Source organism: Plecotus auritus (assembly GCF_963455305.1).
Source record: "Plecotus auritus genome assembly, chromosome: 2".
Taxonomy (NCBI): Eukaryota; Metazoa; Chordata; class Mammalia; order Chiroptera; family Vespertilionidae; genus Plecotus; species Plecotus auritus.
Window position 1 is genome coordinate 34895185 of NC_137771.1, and position 22729 is coordinate 34917913.

General features: G+C 35.6%; 1 protein-coding gene across 1 annotated transcript in view; it reads left to right on the top strand.

Moving 5' to 3' along the window:
* The window catches only part of NRDC (nardilysin convertase), a 74743-nt gene that overhangs the window by 22493 nt on the left and 29521 nt on the right, over positions 1 to 22729 (top strand). The window contains exons 3-10 of the mRNA XM_080658032.1: positions 851 to 932; positions 2004 to 2157; positions 9873 to 9946; positions 10690 to 10785; positions 12358 to 12480; positions 14560 to 14617; positions 16552 to 16625; positions 17935 to 18004. Coding sequence (XP_080514158.1) covers positions 851 to 932; positions 2004 to 2157; positions 9873 to 9946; positions 10690 to 10785; positions 12358 to 12480; positions 14560 to 14617; positions 16552 to 16625; positions 17935 to 18004 — 731 coding nt within the window. The remainder of the gene's footprint in view (positions 1 to 850; positions 933 to 2003; positions 2158 to 9872; positions 9947 to 10689; positions 10786 to 12357; positions 12481 to 14559; positions 14618 to 16551; positions 16626 to 17934; positions 18005 to 22729) is intronic.

Below are 22729 nucleotides of genomic sequence, written 5' to 3' on the forward strand. Positions count from 1 at the left end.
TGAACAACTAAAAAAACCTCTTTAAAATTCAGTTCTGTAGTATTTTAATAGCTAAAGATTTTCTTTTTTAACCATTCTTATCTTTGTTAGATGTTTTCCTAATGTTACTTTATGCCCTATTTTAATAAAAACAAAAATTTTAACCCTGGCCAGTTGCTCAGTGGTTAGAGCACTGCCCATGCACTGAAGGGTCATGGGTTCAATACCCGGTCAAGAGCACATACCTGGGTTGCAGGTTCAATCCTCGAACCCAGTCGATACGTCTCTCTCACATCGATGTTTCTCTCCCCCCCCCCCCGTCCTTCCCTCTCTTCTCTTTCTCTTCTGCTCCCCCCACCCTTTCACACTCTAAAAATCAGTGGAAAAAATATCCTTGAGTGAAGATTAACAAAAAAATAAATACAAAAAAAAATTCTGAGTAACATTGAGAAGTACTGACCACAGAGCCATTTAATTGCTTAGAGATCTTCGAGGTAATCTAAGGTATATTATTGTGTAGATTTCCGAAATCTAGTAACTCAGGAAAAAAACTTTACTCAGAATTCTGAAATGCTGACACAAAATGATATTTTGGTGGGCTGGCCAGTCCCTCTTTGCTTTTTTCTGTTTCTGCTTTTCCCCTTAGGTCTGCATCTGTTCAGCATTTGGCAGGGTGGCAAGAGGAGGAGCAGCAGGGTGAAACTGACACAGTTCTGGTGAGTTTCACTTTGCTGCTCCTCCTGATTATCAGGGAAAGAATTTTGTTACTTTCTGTTGGAATACTCCATCTCCAAGTGAATCCTTAAGATGAGATCACAAAATTATTCCTTTAGTATTGACTCACTATTTGTATGTGCTCTGCTTACTCCAGTCTGCAGCGGCACTTTGTGTTGGAGTTGGGAGTTTTGCTGATCCGGATGACCTGCCTGGGCTGGCACACTTTTTGGAGCACAGTAAGATCTTTGTAAAATATTATTTTCCCCCTTTAAATTTGTCTGAGTTGATTTCAATGATAACTAACTGGCTTGATAGAAGTATATATTTAACAAGAGAAAAGGCTAAGAAAAAAATCTTTATGAATATCACAGGTGAAGACTTAATTTTAATCTCCTTTAGTGTTTTGAGGATTAGAATGAAATAACTTAGAAAACTATTTGAAAATGTAGGTTTTAGCTCAGCTGGTGTGGGTGAGAAGTTGAGTGTCAACCGGGAGGTCACGGTTTAATTCTTGGTCAGGGGACATGTCTGGGTTTTGGGCTTGAGCCCCAGTTGCGGGGGGAGAGGGGCATGCAGGAGATAGTCGATCAGTGATTCTCTTTCATCATTGATGTTTTTATCTCTCCCTCTCTCTTCCTCTCTCTGAAATCAATAAATACATTTTTTTAAAAAAGGTAGACTTTATTATTATTTGGGCCAAAAGATCAGGAGACAGTTGGCAGTCTCTAGGAATTTAGGCTAGAACCGTGGGAGGGGCAGTCTCTTCCTGGGTTAGGCAGGCCCCAAGATGTCATAGCATCAGAAATACAGAAAATAAATTTAAAAAAGAAAAAGAAAAATTAATATAGAAAATAAAAAGACATGATTACTATAAAACAAAATATAAAATAGTTTAATCTCATTAAAACCTATGTAAATGCTTTACAGTTATACTTAAATTTATATTTGTTTTCCTGAATTACTCATTTTTTTATATTCTGGTTTTCTAAGCTATTGAAGGTAAACTTCTCACCTTATGAGTTTTTATTGTAACAATCCGCATAAATGCTTATGTTTAAATTTTAACATTATCACAAATCATAAATTTTTTTCTTTAAAATGTTTAGTTTCTGAGTGTAAAAGTAATATATGAGCATTATAGAAAATTATAAAAACAAGTATAATGAAGAAACTATTATCCAGACATAACTATTGTTAATGTGTTGATATTATTTCTTCCAGTATTTTTTCTTATGAGAAATTTCCTTGATAATATAAACATTACCTATATCTTTGTTTTTGTGTGACTTTGTGTTCTTTTCACTTAGTGGTATTCATGGGTAGTTTGAAATATCCAGATGAGAATGGGTTTGATGCTTTCCTGAAGAAACATGGGGGTAGTGATAATGCTTCAACTGATTGTGAACGGACAGTCTTTCAGTTTGATGTCCAGAGGAAATACTTCAAGGAAGCCCTGGATAGGTAACTAACTCAAAATGTATTTTTATTTTAATTATATAATCACACCTTACAAATTGAAATATTGGGCATTGTTCCATGGTATTTCTTTTTAAGCAGTACTTTAATTCTGTAGCATTGTAACAATACTTCATTTGGAGTATGAAACGAACATCTTTTCTCCCTTATTCTGTAATACTTAGTCTTTTTATTAAAGATTAAACTGAAGCCCTTAAATACCTCACTTACACTTGCAACTTGTTTTTCATGTATATATATAGATTTTAGAGAGGAAGGGAGAGGGAGAGAAAGAGAGAGAGAGAAACATCAATGATGAGAGAGAATCATTGATTGGCTGCCTCCTACACTCCGCACACTGGGGATCGAGCCCTCAACCCGGGCATGTGCCCTGACCGGGAATCAAACTGTGACCTCCTGGTTCATAGGTAGACACTCAGCCACTGAGCCACGCCGGCTGGACAATATTAGTTTTTCTAACTTAGTAGAAAATATGGAAAACAGAAGCACAAAAGAGATAAGATTGCTCCTAATTTTATAATCTAGAGATAACCATGATTAATGTTTAGTATATAAGCATCTATATTTTTTACTCTATTGGATCATATTGTTATGTCCTTTTATGTTTTTAAACAAGATAAATCATTTTCACAAATCATGTAATTTATAAAACATAATTTTAAATGAGGGGGTATCATTTACATTGTGTAGAAATACCATAATCTACTCAACCAGTTTATATATTATCTGACAGTTGAGTTGTTTCCAGTTTTCTAGTATTGTAATGTTGTGATGAATATCCTAATCTTTGTGCACATGCTTGATTATTTCTTTTAACTAAGTTTTAAGAAGTGAAATTTCGGAGTATATTTGCATGTATATTTAAGGCTTTTTCTTATAAAATGTTTGATATTCACTGGAAAATTGCTTTTGAGAAAGCTTATATCAGTGCATTAGTAGAGTTTTGATATCACAAGGTTGCAGACGTAAGTCTACACTAAAATAAGTCTCATCGATGTTTCTGACTCTCTATCCCTCTCCCTTCCTCTGTGGAATATCAATAAAATATATTTTAAAAAAATAAAAAATAAAAAATTCTAAATGTAAGATTGAAATATAAAAAAAAGAAATCTTGAATTTGACCAGTATAATGTAAGTCTCTTAAAGGTAGAAATATTGGTCTATTTTTTGTTGAGATATCTCCAGCGTCAACAATTTGGTATATACTAAGCTATTTGTTGAATTAATTAATATATTTATTTGTAGAAAAACATAAAATCAAAACACAAATGACCAGAAAAACTCAAAACGTGACAAAGGTCCAGTTTTCTTAAAGAAATTTTCTTGTGCCATAAGAGATTAATATGACCTTGAGAAATCTTTTGGGTAAATTTCTATCAGTTGAAAGCATATACCATTATTCTCAATGGAATAAATATTTATTGTGTTTCTGAACCCCCAAATTAACAACTTTTTTTTTTGTTAAAACAATGTCAAAATCCCATTAAAATTGACACAATTACTTTGATAATATTTAACAAACGTGGTGGTTTTTCTTCGCTAATCTATAATTTGGCAGTCTACCTGTGTTTTTATAATATTTTATAGCTGTTTTTAATCATATTCTTAAGGACATGTGCACAGCACATACATTTGATACTCTGTTTATGTAATTAAACATTTAACTCCAAAAAACCCCCAAAAGAATAGAGACAAAAGAAATCAAGGAAGGCAGTGCAAATGATGCTCAAGATTATTTTTCTTATAAACTTAGAAAATCAGGAATACTCTGGGAATGACTACATGTTTGCTTAAAGTTCTCAGCTCTCATGGTTCACAAAATCTTAAGCAGTAGACGAGTTGAATTTTTTCAAGTTGAAATCTTAAGCAATAGGACCAAATATAAAGAAGGAAAAAACCCACTTCACTGGGAAAAAGAATAGGCAAAAGATATGTTGAATAAATTCTGACCACCTCAGAGATGATGAAACAGCATAAAGTCTATTTAAAGAACTTGTTTCATTTCTTCTTAAAGAGGTTCTATACTTTTTTTTTTTTTAATCTAAGAACTGCTTCAGGAAATCAGAAGATATTTACACCATTAGTTCTACTTAAAATAAAAAGAACCTACCAGGATTAAGAAGAATGCTACTGGATTAATAGGAGAAATTAATAAGAATATCAAATCATGATCATGACACAATGGTAGACAGTGATAGAGCATTAAGTATTACATATACTATAATAAATATGGTAATAGTATACTCTATAGTTAATAAGGAATAAAAAGTCTTTGGATCATTTGCAAATGACTCATATAGATTGTGGCAGTATTTTTGAATAGGTCAGTAAAACCCAGTTCCGTCACACATTGTTTATCAGTCTCTTGGGACATTTAAGTAAAAAGTTGAGGAAATGACTGAATTTTTTCCCTAGTAAGTAAATGAGAATGGAAACAACTTTTGCCCTGATGATATTTTCTAATTTCAATAAATTTGAACTCTATAAGTATTTCAGGGTGAGGGCCAGAAATATCAAAGCCCAGGACAACTACAAAGTGCAATATCTAAAGGAGAACCCCCCTCATATAAGGTGGGACTCAACATTTCAAGATATAATCTCATTGTAAACAGAAAAAACATTTGGCAAAACCATCACTCTTTCACAATAAAACAATAAACTAGGAATAAAAGGAAATTTTCTCCACCCGATAAAGAGTATCTGTAAATAACTCACAACTAACATCATACATAATGGTGAAATATTGAAAGCTTTCCCCCAAAGATTAGGATCCAGATGTCAGCTATTACCACTTCTGGTCCACATTGAAGTGGAGGTTTGAGCTAGGGAAGTTAGACAAGAAAATGAAATAAAAGGTGTGTAGATTGGAAAAGAAGTAAAACTATCTTTATTAGCAAGTAACATAATCTTATTCAAATGATTCTCATTATTTGTGAATAATTCACCTACGCTCTAAAATTTATTTGTAACTCCAAAATCAGTATGATTATTTTGCAGTCATTCATGGACATGTGAAAATTTTTGTAAATTGTGAAAAAGTTGAGTTGCTGACACACACATTCTCAGCTGAAGTTGAACATGGCAACACCCTGCTTTTTTGTTTCAGCTTTCATGTAGAGGTGACCAGAGGATGGAGACACTAGGGGACAGTACACTATAATTAAAAGGAACTCTGGCTCTGGAGCCAGTTGGATGGAGTTTGATGTCAGTTTTCCCCAGTTAATGTACAGATTATGGTTGATATTATAACCATAAACTCTAAAGATTTATTTAGTTTTATTTTTTAAAATGTTTTTATTGATTTTAAAGAGAGAGGAAGGGGGAGAGAGAGAGAAACATCGATTGGCTATCTCCTATTTGTACCCTACTGGGGATCGAGCCTACAACCCAGGCATGCATCCTGACTGGGAATCGAACCAGCGGCCTCTTGGTGCATGGGATGACACTCAACCAACTGAGCCACACCAGCCAGGGCATATTTTATTTTACTTTTTAATTTTCTTTTTAAATTTTAAAATTTTACTTTAGAGAGGTGGGAGAGAGAAACACTGAGATTTATTTATTTTTAAATAGACAAGCTAATTCTAAAATTTTTAAGTGTGGTGATTGCCAGGGGGAGGAAAATGAGGGGAGGTGGAAGAGACTATAGGAGGGATAATTAATTAAAAAATAAAATAAAGGGGAAAAAAAGTAATGCAGGGGGCTAAGTATAGCCAAGATACTTTAGAATTGGAAAAATAATAAGGTATCAGGAATTGACCTACTAGATAGTAAGATTTATTTTGTAATTAGGACACTGTGTAAGCAAAGAGATGATGGAATAGAGTAGAGATCCTGGGAAGTAGACCAACTTACATGTGGATACTTGATTATTAATAGGGACAGTATGGAGCAGTGGTGAAAGGGCTTTTTAAAGAAATGATGCCAAAACAGTTGGGCTTTTATAATGGCAGAAACGAAATTGACTCCCTACCTTACAACATATACAAAAAAAATCAAGTTTAGGTGGATTATAGACCAAAAAAGTGAAGAGTACAACTAAAAGTTTTAGAGATAAGTATGAATTTAGCTTAAATAAGAATTACCAAATAAAATACAAGAAGCATATAAAATGAAGGCAAAATGATTGTACATTATGTTTATTAAAAGGTACCATGAAGAGTATGAAAACAACAACTAGAAAGTGGGAGAATATGTTTACAATACATTACATTTAGAATAACTGTCATTGATTTTTAATTATTAGATTATGTATATAATTATATGTAACATACTTATAATATGTAAATGGATAATTATATATATTTCTAGAGTCAATAAGAAAAAGTACCACCTAATAGAAAAAAATGCATTAAATAGGCATTTTACCAAAGAAGAAATTCAAATTATTAATAAATATATGAAATGGTGTTCAGCCTCATTAGGTATCAGGAAAATATAAATGAAAACCATCATGAGATTTAACTATCCTACATATTGCCAAAATTTTTAAAGTCTGACAATACCAAATGAGGGTGAGATTGTGGGGAAATGGAGGAATTGGAACTGCTGATGCAAGTATAAATTAGTATAATCACTTTGAAAAAGTTTGGTATTATCTAGTGATATTGAACATATGTATGTGTATGCTATTACCTAGGAGTTTCTTTCCTACAAATATATCCTCCTATATAAAAAAGAGGTAATATGCAAATTAACCCTCACACCCGCACAAGATGGCTGCCTATGACCAGGCCGGCAGTGGGGGTTAATGAGGGAGGATCAAATGACTGAACAAGTAGGCTGTGTGGGGTGACCAGGCCGGTAGGGGGTGTTAGTGAGGGATGACCAAATGACTGAACAGCAGGCTTCGTGTGGCGACCAGGCCGGCGGGGAGGTCATGAGGGGCGACCAGGTCGGCAGGGGGGGGAAGTTGAGGGCGACCAGGCCAGCACGGGGGGAAGTTGGGGGCAACCAGTCTGGCAGGGGGGCAGTTAGGGGTGACCAGGACAGCAGGAGGGGGCAGTAAGGAGTGACTAGGTCAGCAGAGGGAGGCAGTTGGGGGCAACCAGGCCAGCGGGGGGGGCGGGTAGTAAGGGGTGACCAGGCCGGCAGGGAGGGGGCAGTCAGGGGCGATCAGGCCAGCAGTGAGGGGTAGTTAGGGGCGACCAGGCAGGCAGGCAGGTGAGCAATTAGGAGCCAGTGGTCTAGGATTGTGAGAGGGATGTCTGACTGCCGGGGATGGGGCCTAAACTGGCCGTCGGACATCCCCCGAGGGGTCCCAGATTGGAGAGGGTGTAGGCTAGGCTGAGGGGAACCCCGCCCCCCCCCCCCCCCCCCGTGCATGAATTTCATGCACTGGGCCTCTTGTGTGTATATATAAACAAATTTGTGCATATTTATAAGAACATTAATGTTTATGGCAGCATTGTTTTTAATAGTCCAAACATGGAATAAGCCCAGTTGTCCATCAGAGTAGAATGGATGAATAAATTCATGCAGTGGCATATTCTACTGTGTTGCAAATAAATGAAACATAGCCACCACATATACCATCATGGATGAATATTAAAAACATAGTGTTGAATTAAATAAATCAGACACAAAGAATACATAGTTTATTTCTATATAAGGTTCAAAAACCTGTATTTTCTAGTACATATATTCTCAGGGGACATGATAGTATTCTCTTTGGTGGCAAATACTGGTTTTTTGGGGGGTGAAAAATGTTTCATATGATAATGGTTTGTGACCTCCAAAGCTTAATCTTACATTTTACTTGCTATTTAATTTCTCCTTGAGTTTTGAGAATATCATAAGCACCATTGACACTGATGTTGAGTTTGTGGAAGATATACAAAGTGTATGCAAGGTCAGGGCTACAAAACTGGTGGATAGATGATTGGAGTGCTTTCAAATGATTGTTTGATCTCAGAGACATCCACTATAGGTAGATTGCACATACGTGCCAGTTGTTTGCCGTTGTGGATGTTGTTTAATTTTGATCCTTAGTGCATTTGTGTGTGACTTTGGGTTTTAGAATTAAATAAGAATAATCTTTTATTATTTAATTAATCAAAAGTTGTTTAACCCATCAATTATACCATGTACTGAAAAGAAAAAAAGGTTGACAATATCTTAATGAATATCTAGTAGCTAGTTAAAAGCTTCTTCTCTAAGTGAGCTTCAAAGCCCAATTATCTACACAAATATTCATAACAGAATTATTCCTAACGAAAAAGTACAAACAACTAAATGTCCCTCAACTAATGTATGGACAAACAAAATGTGGTATACATCCATATAGTGAATACTATTTAGTGATGAAATTAAAGAAGTACTGGTACAAGCTATGACAGGTAAACCTTGAAAACATTGTTAAATTTTAAAAAGCCACTTATGCCCTGGCTGGTTTGGCTCAGTGGATAGAGCGCTGGCCTGCGGACTGAATGGTTCCAGGTTTGATTCTGGTCAAGGGCACATGCCCGGGTTTCAGGCTTGATCCCCAGTGGGTGGGAATCTCTCTCATCATTGATGTTTCTATCTCTCTCTCCCTCTCCCTCTTCCTTCCTCTCTGAAATCAATAAAAATATATATATTTTAAAAAGCCACTTATGAAAGACCACAATTGTGTGATTCCACTTATGTGAAATGTCCAGTACAGGCAAATCCACAGACACAGAAGATAAATGAATGGCTGCCTAAGTGAGGAGGGCTAATATGCAATTTCTTTGTGGGATATTGAAATAGCCAATATAATTTATAGTGATGGTTGCACAACTCTGAATATACTGAAAAATATGTATACTAAATTTTACAGTATGTGAAGCAGACCTCAATAAAGTTGTAAAAAAAGTTTCTTTTCAGATAAGCAAAAGTTAAAAGTTTACTAAATATTATAGGAAAGTTTTTTATCTGTTTTACTTTTGCTGGAAAAATTAATTTAAAAACTGATTCCATTGCTATTATTATGTAAATGCTAATTTGCATATATAATGTGATACATCACAATTTATATAAGTAAATTACATTAAATAGCAATTACATTTTTAACATTGAGTGAAATACTAATAGCCTTTAAAATTTTTTTAACTTAAAATTTTCATTTAACAATTTGTAACCATGCATTGAATAAAAAGTGCGCTTTATATGCTTTTTATGTTTAAAACCACAGATACACATACAGTATATAAATAGATAGATCATATATCTGTGATATTAAAATTTCATGGAGTGATTAGGAGAAATTTTCTGCAAAGCCTCCCTCGGGTTGATAATGAAAAAACAAGAAGTCAAGAAACACTGGTCTAAAATACATAAAGGTGGTAAAACTATAAAGGAAAGCAGAGAAATGATTACCATAACATTTGGAATATTAAATCTAAGGATAGGATTGGTGTTGGATGCTTCTAGAGTTTTGACAATGGTCTAGTTCTTGACCTGGGGTGGTGAACTCACCTGAGTTATGCATTATAGCTATGCATTAGTCTGTATGTTTATGTTTTATATACTTTTCTGCATGGGTGTTAAATTTCATGATAAAAAAAGTAGTTTGTAGACTTTAAATAAAGAAATACAGAATATTGTTTAGATTTCTCACACACATGATTATGAACTAAATCTCCAACTTAGTAAAATTTCTTAATAAAAAAGTGAGATGTTGATTGATGAAATGCTTTTGCTGAACAAAAACAGAAATGGAAGTTTTTGTTTTTTTTCAGGTGGGCCCAGTTCTTCATCCATCCACTGATGATCAGAGATGCGATTGACCGTGAAGTTGAAGCTGTTGATAGTGGTAAGAGAAGTGCTTTATGTCTTACCACTTTTTCCTTTATTGAACCATTTTTTTATTTAGCACATTTATTATTCTTTATCACTACTCCATTTTATTTTTATATAATAAGGGCTAAATTGAAATAGATGTGTCATGTTTATTCCTAGAGCCATTAAATGTATAATTCAGTATGGATTTGAAATAAAAGGATGGTAGATTTTTATTTTTTCAGCCTTTTTAAAAATACATGTTTTTATTGATTTCAGAGAGAGGAAGGGAGAGGGAGAGAGAGATAGAAACACCAACTATGAGAGAGAATTATAGCTGGCTGCCTCCTGCACAGCCCCTAAGGGGATTGAGCCTGCAACCCAGGCATGTGCCCTGACTAGGAATAGAATTGTGATCTCCTGGTTCATAGGAGGAGCACTCAACCACTGAGCCACGCCGCCCAGGCTTTTTTATTAACATTTTCATCAGTAAAATCTTGGATATAGCATCTTGGAGTTTAAACCTTCACATCGTTAATTACCTAGTTTTATTTGAAAATAAGGGAAAACCTTTAGAAAGGTGAACTGACTACCCAGTGTTATAAATATGTTAAGTCATAGAGCCTAGCCTAGATCATTGATTTCTCCACTTCAGTTTTATAGCACATGATTAATTTTTGTTACGTCCTTACTTCCAATTTTATAAGCTTGAGTTTCCAGATAATAAAGTAATTACAGAATTTCATTTAATTAAAAGTGTTTCTTTAAAACTGACAGAATATCAGCTTGCAAGACCTTCTGATGCAAACAGAAAGGAAATGTTGTTTGGAAGCCTTGCTAGACCTGGACATCCTATGGGGAAATTTTTTTGGGGTAAGATACTAAATACTTATTTCATATTTTCTAGTTAAGGAAGATTGAGGATATGAAAAATTGATAAAGAATGGAAAATTATAAAGGTAGGGTAGCTAGGTAACTTTTACATTTTCAAATACAGAGTAGTATTGCCTATATTAGGTTCTCTGACATTAAATATATGAAGAATAGCACCTAACATTTTGTGAATGCTTTGTGTGTATTAGATACTCTGCTGACACGATATAAATTATCTCATTCTATCATTGAAACAGTGTTATGAGCTGGTTACCATTGTCATCTCTAAAGATAAAGAAACATACTAAGAGGAGACACTTAATTTGCTTAAATCACACAGTGATGGGATTTGAACCTCTGTTTATCTATAATATAAGGCTAATATGCTAAGTGTCTGACCGTCTGACCAGTTGCTATGATGCACATTGACCACCAGGGGGCAAACAACACAGAAGCCCCGAGCTGCAGTGACTTGGCAGCGGTGGTTCTCCGGTGATGCATCCCGGAACCAGGGAGGAGGGAGCCCATTTCCTTGCAGGGCTGTGCAATTCCACCTTTGGCCATGGGTTTTGTTGTTGCTGGGGCACTGTCGGCCGAATCTGGTTTACTGCACACTTGCATTTGCGTTCCACACCCTGTAAGATAGCAACTTTGCAGAGTGCCCTCTCGCACTTCAGGACCCCTCAGGGGATGTCGGAGAGCCGGTTTCAGCCCTATCCCCACAGGCCAGGCCGAGGGACCCCACCTGCCGAAGGGACCCCCCTCACTCTGCTGTGGCACCGCCCCAGGTGCGGCCAGCCGGGAGGGACCACGGGAGGTTGGCTCCAGGGCATGTCTGGCCCATCTCACCTAGTCCCACCCCACCGGCCACCTTCTAATTAATTTCCTTTCAGTGTGCAGGAATCCGTGCACTGGGTCACTAGTCTGATTATAAAATCTGTTCTCTTCCCTAACTTGACTTTTCCATTTATCAACAGAGATTCAGCAATGATTTCTCTAATACTTTTTGAGCTGTGAACTAATTTTTTTTAACTGGTAAACTGTTTAAATGGTATCTGTTTTTAATAATGCCATTTTCTTAGTTTCATATCAGTTATAGCCTCATATTAATCCTCTTGACCAAATCGGGGGTGAATAGATTGAAATGGCATTTCATTCAAAGGATGTTTTGCTTCTCTGTATATTTTGTACAGTTATAAACATTCTATATGGCATCCATGCTTTATGTGGTTTATTTCTAAGAATTATACAGAATATTATAAAAGTAATTCAGAGAGAAAATCTGATTTGCATAGTAGACTAATTATTAAGAAAGGAAGTTTAAGGCAATTATTGTTGCTAAGGTTTTACCAACTAGAGACTATTAATTTCTTATGTGTTAAAATATATCTTGGAATTGTTTCTTGGGAATTTTTGTCTTAGAGTGATATTATTACTATTATACACTGGTTCAATATTCTTGAGTCTCTTGGGTTATTTCATTAATTATGTATAGTAGCAGAGCATGCATTATGGGTATAGACTTTGAGCAAAGTAAACTTTATTTCTATAATATTTTTCATCTTTTTACAGGAAATGCTGAGACTCTCAAACATGAGCCAAAAAGGAATAATATTGATACATATACTAGACTGAGAGAATTCTGGATGCGTTACTACTCTTCTCATTACATGACATTAGTGGTTCAATCCAAAGGTAATATTATCTACTATGGCCCTTAGAATTACTCTGAAATAGTGCTTTTTTTTTTCGGTTTGTTTGCCTTGACCAATGTTGCAGTGAGTGCACTGTTAATAACGTTAGTGCTTGATCCTAATTATGAACTAAAGGAAATCAGAATTTGGAGAGGTTACATTGCAAATGGCTAAGCTCAGGGAAGCACAAAATCATCTAATTATCAGCAAATGTTTTTTTCTCTTATAGACAGATCTTATCTCTAAGCTAGTCTGTGAGTTAAACTAATGTACTAATAGGTCATAAATTGTTTTTTTAAGTCACATTCAGCTACTGCCTCTGTTATCTCTCATTTTGAATTTAATCCATATTGATGATAAACTCTTATAGGGGAAGATGTCTGCTTTTCATCCTTCTGTAGGGTCCAGTAAAATGGCATGATTAATTGAATTCCATTATGGTAATGCTGGTAGTATCTTAAATGTAAAATACTGATCAATCCCTATACTCTTTTCCTTCTTTTATCATTATCTTCAGTAGCTTGTGTTAACTTTTTCTCATTAAAGAAATCATAGTAGTTTTCTTTACTTTTCAATCAGCTTCAGCTATTTTTCAAAGTCAATCAGTTGCTAAACTGTTCCTTTTGAAATACTGTGTAGTTTACACATTTTTTACAAAAAAAAGACACTAATCCTTTCACCCTAATATTTTTATAAAGTTTTGTTCTTTCATTATCAAAATTCAGATCAGAGCTGACTTGGCATTTAAATGTAACACATTTGTGCATTTAGGATCAAAATTAGTATACTAAAGTTGACTTCAATGTAAAGTTATGGATATGTTCTAGTAGATTCTTTTGTTCAAACTGCAGATGGGTATTTAGATTCATTTTACAACGTTTGTTAAAATAGGCAATTTCATATTCGGTGTGTAATATTAATTTATAATACTTAGTTCATTATTATTTCCAAATCTGTCATGAACATGCATTTTTCTTCAATTAGGTATTGTTTCTTCTGCATTCTCTTCTGTTATGATGATAAATATAAGAGCATATTAATATTTATTGGAAATTTCTAAAATAAGCCCCAAGATATTTGATGAGAACCTTTTATAATTTAAACTCATTGATTTTGGAGCTGTAGCATTTATTATACCATTTAAGAGTTAAATATCTCTATAAATAGTGTAGAATAAATTCAGAACTTGATTAGTGTAATTTTCATCTTGTGTTTTATATCTTGGGGCATCTCTTTTGAGAATTAGTGAAACGTGTCTGGTAGAACTAACAAATACTATCCAGTGATGGTTATGAGTCACTGGGATAAAGCTAAAAGGTTTCCTTTTTCATTTAGCTCTATTTTATTAGAATTTCTTTTTTTAAAAAATATCTTTTTATTGATTTCAGAGAGAAAGGGAGAGGGAGAGAGATATAGAAACATCAATGATGAGAGAGAATCATTGATTGGCTGCCTCTTGCATGCCCCCCCCACTGGGGATCGAGCCCGCAACCTGGGCATATGCCCTGACCAGGAATCGAACCGGTGACCTCTTGGTTCCTGGGTCGACGCTCAACGGCTGAGCTACACCTGGCTGGGCAGAATTTCTTACGAAATAATAAAGAACTAGAAAATAGAAATCATGTATATATGATTTGGCCATAAATATATGAAACTTAAGAAGACTTGTGGATTAAAACCTAAGCAAGTATAAATTAATGTAAAATAAATGCAGTATAAAAGCACTGATGAGATGCCAAGAAGAAGGGTCAGTGTAATGTGGGTTAATTGAGAGGAACCTTTCTTAGAGGATGGTTGGTATATTCTTATCTCTTGGCCTTTCATACTAGCTTAATGATAAACAAAATCTTTTTTTTTTTTTTAAACTGTGTGCTTCTTCTAACTTTACTAGGGAGGAATAAAGGAGTCTAACAAAATTACATGTTTCTTAAAGTTTTCTTAATTATTGTTATTTTTCCTGTTATTGCTGGTTATGAAGTGGCAGGTAATGCTCAAATTAAAGTATCCTTTTATTTATAGCTAAAGATCTGTGAAAAATCTAATTGCATTTTCCTGTCTTCTCCCCACCCTCCCTCCCAAGAAACACTGGATACTTTGGAAAAGTGGGTTACTGAAATCTTCTCTCAGATACCAAACAAGTAAGACATTTATTCTTATAAATCATATACCTTTATAGTTAAAGAGGCCATATCTTTTGATATGAGTTCCAAAGGTTTTTTGTTTTTCTTTGTGTGTTTTTTTTCTTTTGGTTTGTTTTTTAAAGAGGTCATTAGGAACTAAAGTGGTTTAAGCAAGATTGCACAGCTTTTGAGTCAGAGTGGGAAAACTAAGATGAAAACCTAAGGCTCCATAGTTTCTGTAGTTCATAATTTATAAGCTTATAAACTTAAGGTAAGCAGTAATTCTGAAGAATATATGTCTCTTTTTACATTTATTCAGAGCTTTTCTGTTATTGTGGAAAGTGTTATATGAAAGCAAGTATTGTATGAGAGGCAGGATGAATATATATATTTGTTTCCCCTGCCTCAGAACAAGTTATCTTCTGAAAGTTTTTTTTTGTTTTGTTTATTAATCCTCATCTGAGGATATTTTTCCCATTGATTTTTAGAGAAAGTGGAAGTGGGGGGGGGTGGTGAATTGATGTTAGAGAGACTCCTGCATGTGCCCCAAGTAGGCCCAGAGATAGAACCTGCAACCCACGTGCATGTCCTTGACCCAGAATCGAACCTGTCACCCTTCAGTGCACGGGCTGACTCTGACCACTTAGCCCCACTGGCCAGGGCCTGAAAGTTTGTTTTTTAAGTCAGTTGTTTGAAACTTGGAATGCTTTTCCCTATAAAAGAAATAATCTTGTAGATGATTGATTTTCCATACTATCTGAAAAGTCTGTTTCATATAGTTGTTTTTTATTAGAAATTGTATATAGGGTTCCAGTTCAGAAAGCTATTTTTTGTGCACTCAAATTCATCAAATAATAAAAATATTTGACACTTTATTGTTACATTTTGTGTTATAAGGAATACAAATAAAACTTTAATTCTGAAGCAATTAAGTCTTTCTTCCCACTCCTAATGGTTTGCATTTCTATAAAATAAATGACATCAGACTTTTTTCTTATATCAGGTGAGTAAGCCTGAGTTTTTCCATTTCTTCATTTGAAGACACTTATTATAAATTTATAAAAGAAAAGTTTGCTTTAAAAATGTTAGAATAATTTGTAATAACTATTTGTTTTATTATTTTGGCTTTATGTTAGCACTGGTAATTAGCAGTACTTTTTATGTACAGAAAGATAATGAAAGCCATGCCAAAGTTGCAAGTTTTTGTTTTATTTTTGTTTGTTTGTTTTGATAAGAAAATCACTGAGTTAAGGAAATGTCAGGTGGCAGTTTGAAACATGTTTCACTGTGAAACTTTACTAATAAAAATCAGAGGTATAATTGAATAGAGGTATTCATTAGGTCCTATCAATTCCTGATAAGCATTTTGAAAAATTTTCTTAAATATTATTCACTAACTTTGGTTTCTTAATCATAAAGATTAAAATTTTTCCCAGATATTTGAAATTATTCATATTGACCATTATTTTAGAAGAAATATTAGTTACAATATCTTCAGCCAGATGGGAAGCTTCTAGCAGGGGAGTCAAGTTTTTTAATACCGAAGTTCCTAATATAGTGCTTTATATGTAATAATCATGTCATTTATGTTTATTGAATTTAAAAAATTATCTCTAATATAAGTTTTCTTTCTTAAACGGCTTTGTATAGGAGGATAATTAAAGTTGAATATGTCGAGAGAGGCAATAAATATTGGGAGGGGAGGTCCCTTTAATTTATTGTTTTATTGTGAGTTTTAAAGATATTTTAGTTATTTGGACTGAGGTTAAGAATAGGTTGTGTAATTCAGGATTTTGTGGCTTTATTGCCATCTATTTACTAATTCCTAGAATGCTTTTCAGCCAGTAATATGTAGAATGGATTATAAATAACTTATCGGTTAGGCATCCCTAAAGATAATGCTTATAAAGGCTTTTGCCAATTAAATTTTAATGCATTTGTTTTATTTTCAGTGGGTTACCCAAACCAAACTTTGGCCACTTAACGGATCCATTTGAGACACCAGCATTTAACAAACTTTATAGAGGTTCGTGAACCAAAGGTTTAAAACTGTTTGAAATAACTTTAGCACATTCTCTAAAACTTAATTGAGGCTGCCAATTTTCTTTGGAAATAAAAACACAACAGAAAGTACAGCTAGGTTGAAAGGGAGTGGATGGACAGTGGAGATCCAGTTAGCCACTAATAAACAGCAGATTGATTGGTCTGCTGCTACTTGAGTCTGTTTCATGCTTTCTCCCTTTTTCCCCTTGTTCCCTTTTGTCCTTTGTTTTTTGTTTGTTTCTTTCCTATTTCATTTTATCTATTTTCCGCTCTCTTTTTGCTTTTAAAAAGAAAGAAACAGAGGAGGGGAAAACATTTAGGAAATTATTTTCTTGTATCTTTATTATAAAAAAAAATATTAAGTGAAGAAAAATTTGTAAGGCAATAGGAGGGAAAATCACCCCTAAATCTTACCATATAGGCAAGTCATTTTGTCAAATTTCCTTTTGAGTTTCTCTAGGTATATTTTCTTAATGTAGTTAAGATTGTAAAGTATATACACTCTATTGCTTGATTTTTCATTTAATATTACATTTGTAATAACTGGCCAATAAGCCATCACATGGTTATACTATAATTTACTTAGCAATTTGCCCATAACAAATATTGCAGAAACATTTAAAATTCACCATTTTTCTTTCTTTGCTCTTTTTATTATGGCAGATGTTTTCTTTCTCCTAGTTACCTAAGTATTCCTCCCTCCTTCTCTTTCACCCCATTGATAAGTGACTGTTTTGTCACACCCTTTGTCTGCTGTTGGTGCCATATCTAAGCTGACTTATATTTGGTACTATTCTTTCTGGCTTTAGATTTTCTCTTCATAGAATCATAAAATAATAGCACTGGAAAAAATCTTAGAGCTACTGCAGCTTAATCCTCTCACCTACCATAAGAAAACAGATCCAAAAAGATTTAAATTCAAATGATTTTCTCAAGGTTATATAAACATGTATAGCAAGATAGTGGTAGGGCTGGATTTCAAACCATGGGTCTTCTGAATCCCTAGTCCTGTATCCCTTCTTGCAATAAAGAATCCATCCTTAGGAGCATTTGATGTTTTGATAGTTCTTTTATCCATAGATACCTACTCTACCTGTGAAACCAAATTGAAAAGAAAGTTCCAAAAATTGCATTATTCAAATTGGAAAATTGGCAACTTGAAATAGTAATTGTATTGTATTTAACCTTACCCTGTTATTGGAGGATAAAATTTATTGAATTTAAAAAAATTTCATGTAACATAGTCACAGTTATGGAGAAAGTCTTATATTTATTCTTCAAATATTTTTTAGTTGTTCCAATTAGAAAAATTCATGCTCTGACCATCACGTGGGCACTTCCCCCTCAACAGCAACATTACAGGTAAGAATTCAAGAGCAAATTTACTCCCATTAACTACTGAGTGACAGTCATATTTTAAAGCATATTAAATGGTTTAACTTTGGGAGTTCTGGATTTATAAACACTGGTAATGTGGTAAACTGAGACCTCACCACTAAATTTGTCAAGCCTTGCTATATCTATATTATAAAAGGCCTGTGGCCCTAACGTTGTCATGCCGTAATGACCAACGACTGGGCTCACCAGGAGGTGCATTGATGGGTCCCATGGTGGTGCCAGTGGGCGGGGCTCTGGGACTTGCGTGATTTTGCGCGCTGGGCTTCTAGTATTTTAATTTCTTGGGTATAAAAACTAGAATTATCTTGTAACTGGTTGCCTTTCCTGAGTCGTTGAAATTAAGTAGCTTAGTGTGAATACTAACTTTTGTAATTATTTTCTTTGCTACTTTGAGTACAAAATATATTTGTTTATGTATTTGCCAATTGGGACCATTTATTTTGAACTTGTCAAAAATATAGTTAAACTAGAGGCCCAGTGCACAAATTCATGTATGGGTGGGGTCTGGCCAGTTCGCCCTGATGGGGGCCGATTGGGCCAGGCCAGCAGAGGGAAGGGGGCGCAGGAGGTTGGCTGGCCGGCCCCAGATTGGGCCGGTTGGCCCGCCACAGTGTGCGTCATAGCGACTGGTCGTTTCAGTCATTCCGGTCATTCTGGAGTTCTGGTCACTTGGCTTTTATATATATAGATAGATAGATAGATAGATAGATAGATAGATAATTTTGAGCCTAGAATATGACTACAGCATAAATATCAAGGACTTAGTCCTATGAGTTGGGAATGAATTAGGGCAGATTTATGTAAATTAGGAAAACATTTCATCTTACTTATATAGTTACCTTATTTGAACAATACAGCATGGGCCAAGACATTCTTAAAGATAAAGATCAGCCAATGCCTATAAATACTTTTCTAATTAGAATCAAATGCTAATAAACTGATAAAAATTTAACCTATTTTTAGAAATTATTACCAATAAAACAAAACTACGAGGACATGCCAATAAGCAGAAGGAAAGAAACTAATGTGCATTGCCTAAGTGCAATAAAAATTGTTTTTTAAAAAATGTATGTATTAGAACATTCAAAAGGATAATATACAAAAAATATACATTGATTGTATAGATATGTTAGTGACCCCAAAAGTGTTAACATTATTACATGCATATTTAAAAGTTTATTTGTTTTGAATTTTTACTATGAAAATAATGCATGCTTGTAAAACATTAAAATAGGACAAAAAATAGTAAATAAAAAGTAAAGCTTTACTTTCTCCTTTTCTTGGTCTCTGTCCTCAAAGATAGGCCCATTATCAATAGTTTTATATTGTTCAGACATTAAAATAATGAATATAAAACACATCTTATTTCCTATTTTTTAAAATCTTTATTGTTGAAAGTATTACAGATGTCCCTTTTTCCCCCCATTGACTCCTTCTAGCTAACACCCATCCCCCACTCCAGGCCTTCATCACATTATTTTTTTTTTAAATCTTTATTGTTTAGATTATTACAATTGTTCCTCTTTTTCCCCCCATAGCTTCCCTCCACCCAGTTCCCACCCCACCCCATGCTCTTACCGCCCCCCAGTGTCCTCATCCATAGGTATATGGTTTTTGTCCAGTCTCTTCCCGCACCCCTCACACCCCTTTCCCCCCGAGGATTGTCAGTCCACTCCCTTTCTATGCCCCTGATTCTATTATATTCACCAGATTATTCTGTTCACAGATTGTTTATTCACTTGATTTTTAGATTCACTTGTTGATAGATATGTATTTGTTGTTCATAATTTTTATCTTTACCTTTTTCTTCTTCCTCTTCTTAAAGAATACTTTTTAGCATTTCATATAATACTGGTTTGGCGGTGATGAACTCCTTTAGCTTTTTCTTACCTGTGAAGCTCTTTATCTGCCCTTCAATTCTGAATGATAGCTTTGCTGGGTAGAGTAATCTTGGTTGTAGGTTCTTGCTGTTCATCACTTTGAATATTTCTTGCCATTCCCTTCTGGCCTGCATAGTTTCTGTTGGGAAATCAGCTGACAATCGTATGGGTGCTCCCTTGTAGGTAACTAACTGTTTTTCTCTTGCTGCTTTTAATATTCTCTCTTTGTCTTTTGCTCTTGGCATTTTAATTATGATGTGTCTTGGTGTGGTCCTCTTTGGATTCCTTTTGTTTGGGGTTCTGTGCCATTCCTGGACTTGTAAGTCTATTTCTTTCACCAGGTGGGGGAAGTTTTCGGTCATTATTTCTTCAAATAGGTTTTCAGTATCTTGCTCTCTCTCTTCTTCTGTCACCCTCATAATTCGGATGTTGGTACGCTTGAAGTTGTCCCAGAGGCTTCTTACACTATCTTCAACTTTTTGGATTCTTTTTTCTTTTTTCTTTTCCGGCTGAGTGTTTTTTGCTTCTTTGTATTTCAAATCTTTGACTTGATTCTTGTGATCCTCTAGTCTGCTGTTGGATCTCTGTATATTATTCTTTATTTCAGTCAGTGTATGTTTAATTTCTAGTTGGTCCTTTTTCATATCCTCAAGGGTCTCGCTAAATTTATTGGCCTTTTCTAGAAAATTCTTGAAAAACCTTATAACCATGGTTTTGAACTCTATATCCAGTCCTTTGCTTTCCTCCATTTCTTTCACTTGTGACCTGTTTCTTTGTCTCTGCATTTTGGCTGCTTCCCTGAGTTGATAGAGTGGTTTTGTGTGCTAGGTGTCCTATAGGGTCCAGTGGCTCAGCCTCCCCAGTTACCTGAGGTGGACACTCTTGGTGCACCCCTTTGTGGGCTGTGTGCACAGTCTTGTTGTAGTTAAGCCTTGATTGTTGTTGGTATCACTGGGGGGAATTGACCTCCAGGCCAGTTGGCTGTGAGGATCAGCTGTGTCTATGATGGGAGAACTTCTGTGCTGGAGACACCCTTATGAGGCAAGACTTGCTTCAGTGGGGCTTTGGTGCTCACTGAGTCTGCTCCCTGAGTGTGTTCCTTATGGATCTGAGGAGTTGTAATCTGGATGGTCCTACTCTGACCCCTGGGTACACTGGCTCTTGGATCTCCAAGGAGGTGCTAATTTAGCCTCTGCCTGAGGCCACCCAGCAGGAGCTACAGAGAGATCTGCAGATTCCTCTTCTTTGTTTGGGTTTTGGAGGTGCCCAGATGAGGCCCAGCTGTGAAGCAGTGCAAGCTGCTGTGGGGCCTTGGGCCTTCTTTTGGATGTTCGGGGTCTCTCTGACTCAGCTGCAGTTTGTTAGGTAAGTTTAGATTTCAAAGGATCAGGCCATTCATATGCAAAAGCCTCTGTGCACAGCTTGGATGGGGCGGAGTCTCATGGTGGAGCAAACAGCAATGGCTTCCCCTTAGCCTCGCCCTAAGAGGCCCCCGGGTCTCAGTGTCCCTCGGTAATCGCTGCAGCACCTCTGAGAGAAAGCCACCCTCGAGTTCCGCCCGCTGCCAGACAGTCCAGTTTCTCCCCATATGAGTCTGGGTCCCTAGAGTCTCTTCCGGAACTGGAGTTGAGAGCAGTCGGGAGCTTGTGTCTCCCTCCCGCTTGAAAAAGACAGCCGCTTACTCAGTTGCCAGCCCTCTCCGTGTGTGCGCGCGCCTCCGTACCTCTGCACTTTACTTCTGCAGCTCCTCTGAGTCTCAGTGTGCTTTTCTCTTCCCTTCTAGTTGTAGAATTTCCACTTAGCCAGCCTTCCTGTGGTTCTGGATGATGTCCGTTTTGTCTTTTAGTTGTAGTTTTAAAGTGGTTGTGTGAGGCAGCAAGTTCAGGTGTTTACCTATGCCGCCATCTTGGTTTTCTCCTTCATCACACTATTGTCTGTGTTAATGGGTTATGCATATATACATGTTCTTTGGTTAAACTCTTCCCACCCCCACCCCTGCCTTCCCTCTGAGATTCTACAGTCTGTTCCATGTTTCTATGTCTCTGGATCTATTTCATTCATCAGTTTATTTTCTTTAGGTTCCACATATGAGTGAGATCACATTTTCTACTTTCTTTATTTTTATTTATTTATTTTTTTAAAAATATATTTTATTGCTTTTTTACACAGAGGAAGGGAGAGGGATAGAGAGTTAGAAACATTGATGAGAGGAACATTGATCAGCTGCCTCCTGTACACCCCCTATTGGGGATGTGCCAGCAACCAAGGTACATGCCCTTGACTGGAATTGAACCTGGGACCCTTCAGTCCGCAGGCCAATGCTCTATCCACTGAGCCAGACCAGTTAGGGCTTAAAAAATACTTTTATTGATTTCAGAGAAGAAGGGAGAAGGAGAAATGGAAACATCAATGATGAGAGAGAATCATTAATCAGCTACCTCCTGCACACCCCACACTGAGGATGGAGCCCACAACCTGGGCATGTACACTGACTGGGAATCTAACTGTGACCTTTGGGTGCATAGGTCGATCGATGCTCAATGTTGAGCCACGCTGGCCAGGCACATTTTCTATTTGCTTTTTTTTTTTTTTTTTTTTTTTTTTTTTTTTTTTTTTTTTTTATTAACAAAACCTGTTGACCATCTGAATGATTATTAAGGTGATTCATTGTAGAACTCCTGAAAATTACTGAAAAGTAGAAAAAAGTCATCCATGATTCTGTTTTCCAAAGGCCATTAACATTTCTGTATGTTTCCTTCTAGTGTTTTTTTTTTAGTTATTTTGCATTTCCAACTATGTGAGTTCCCAG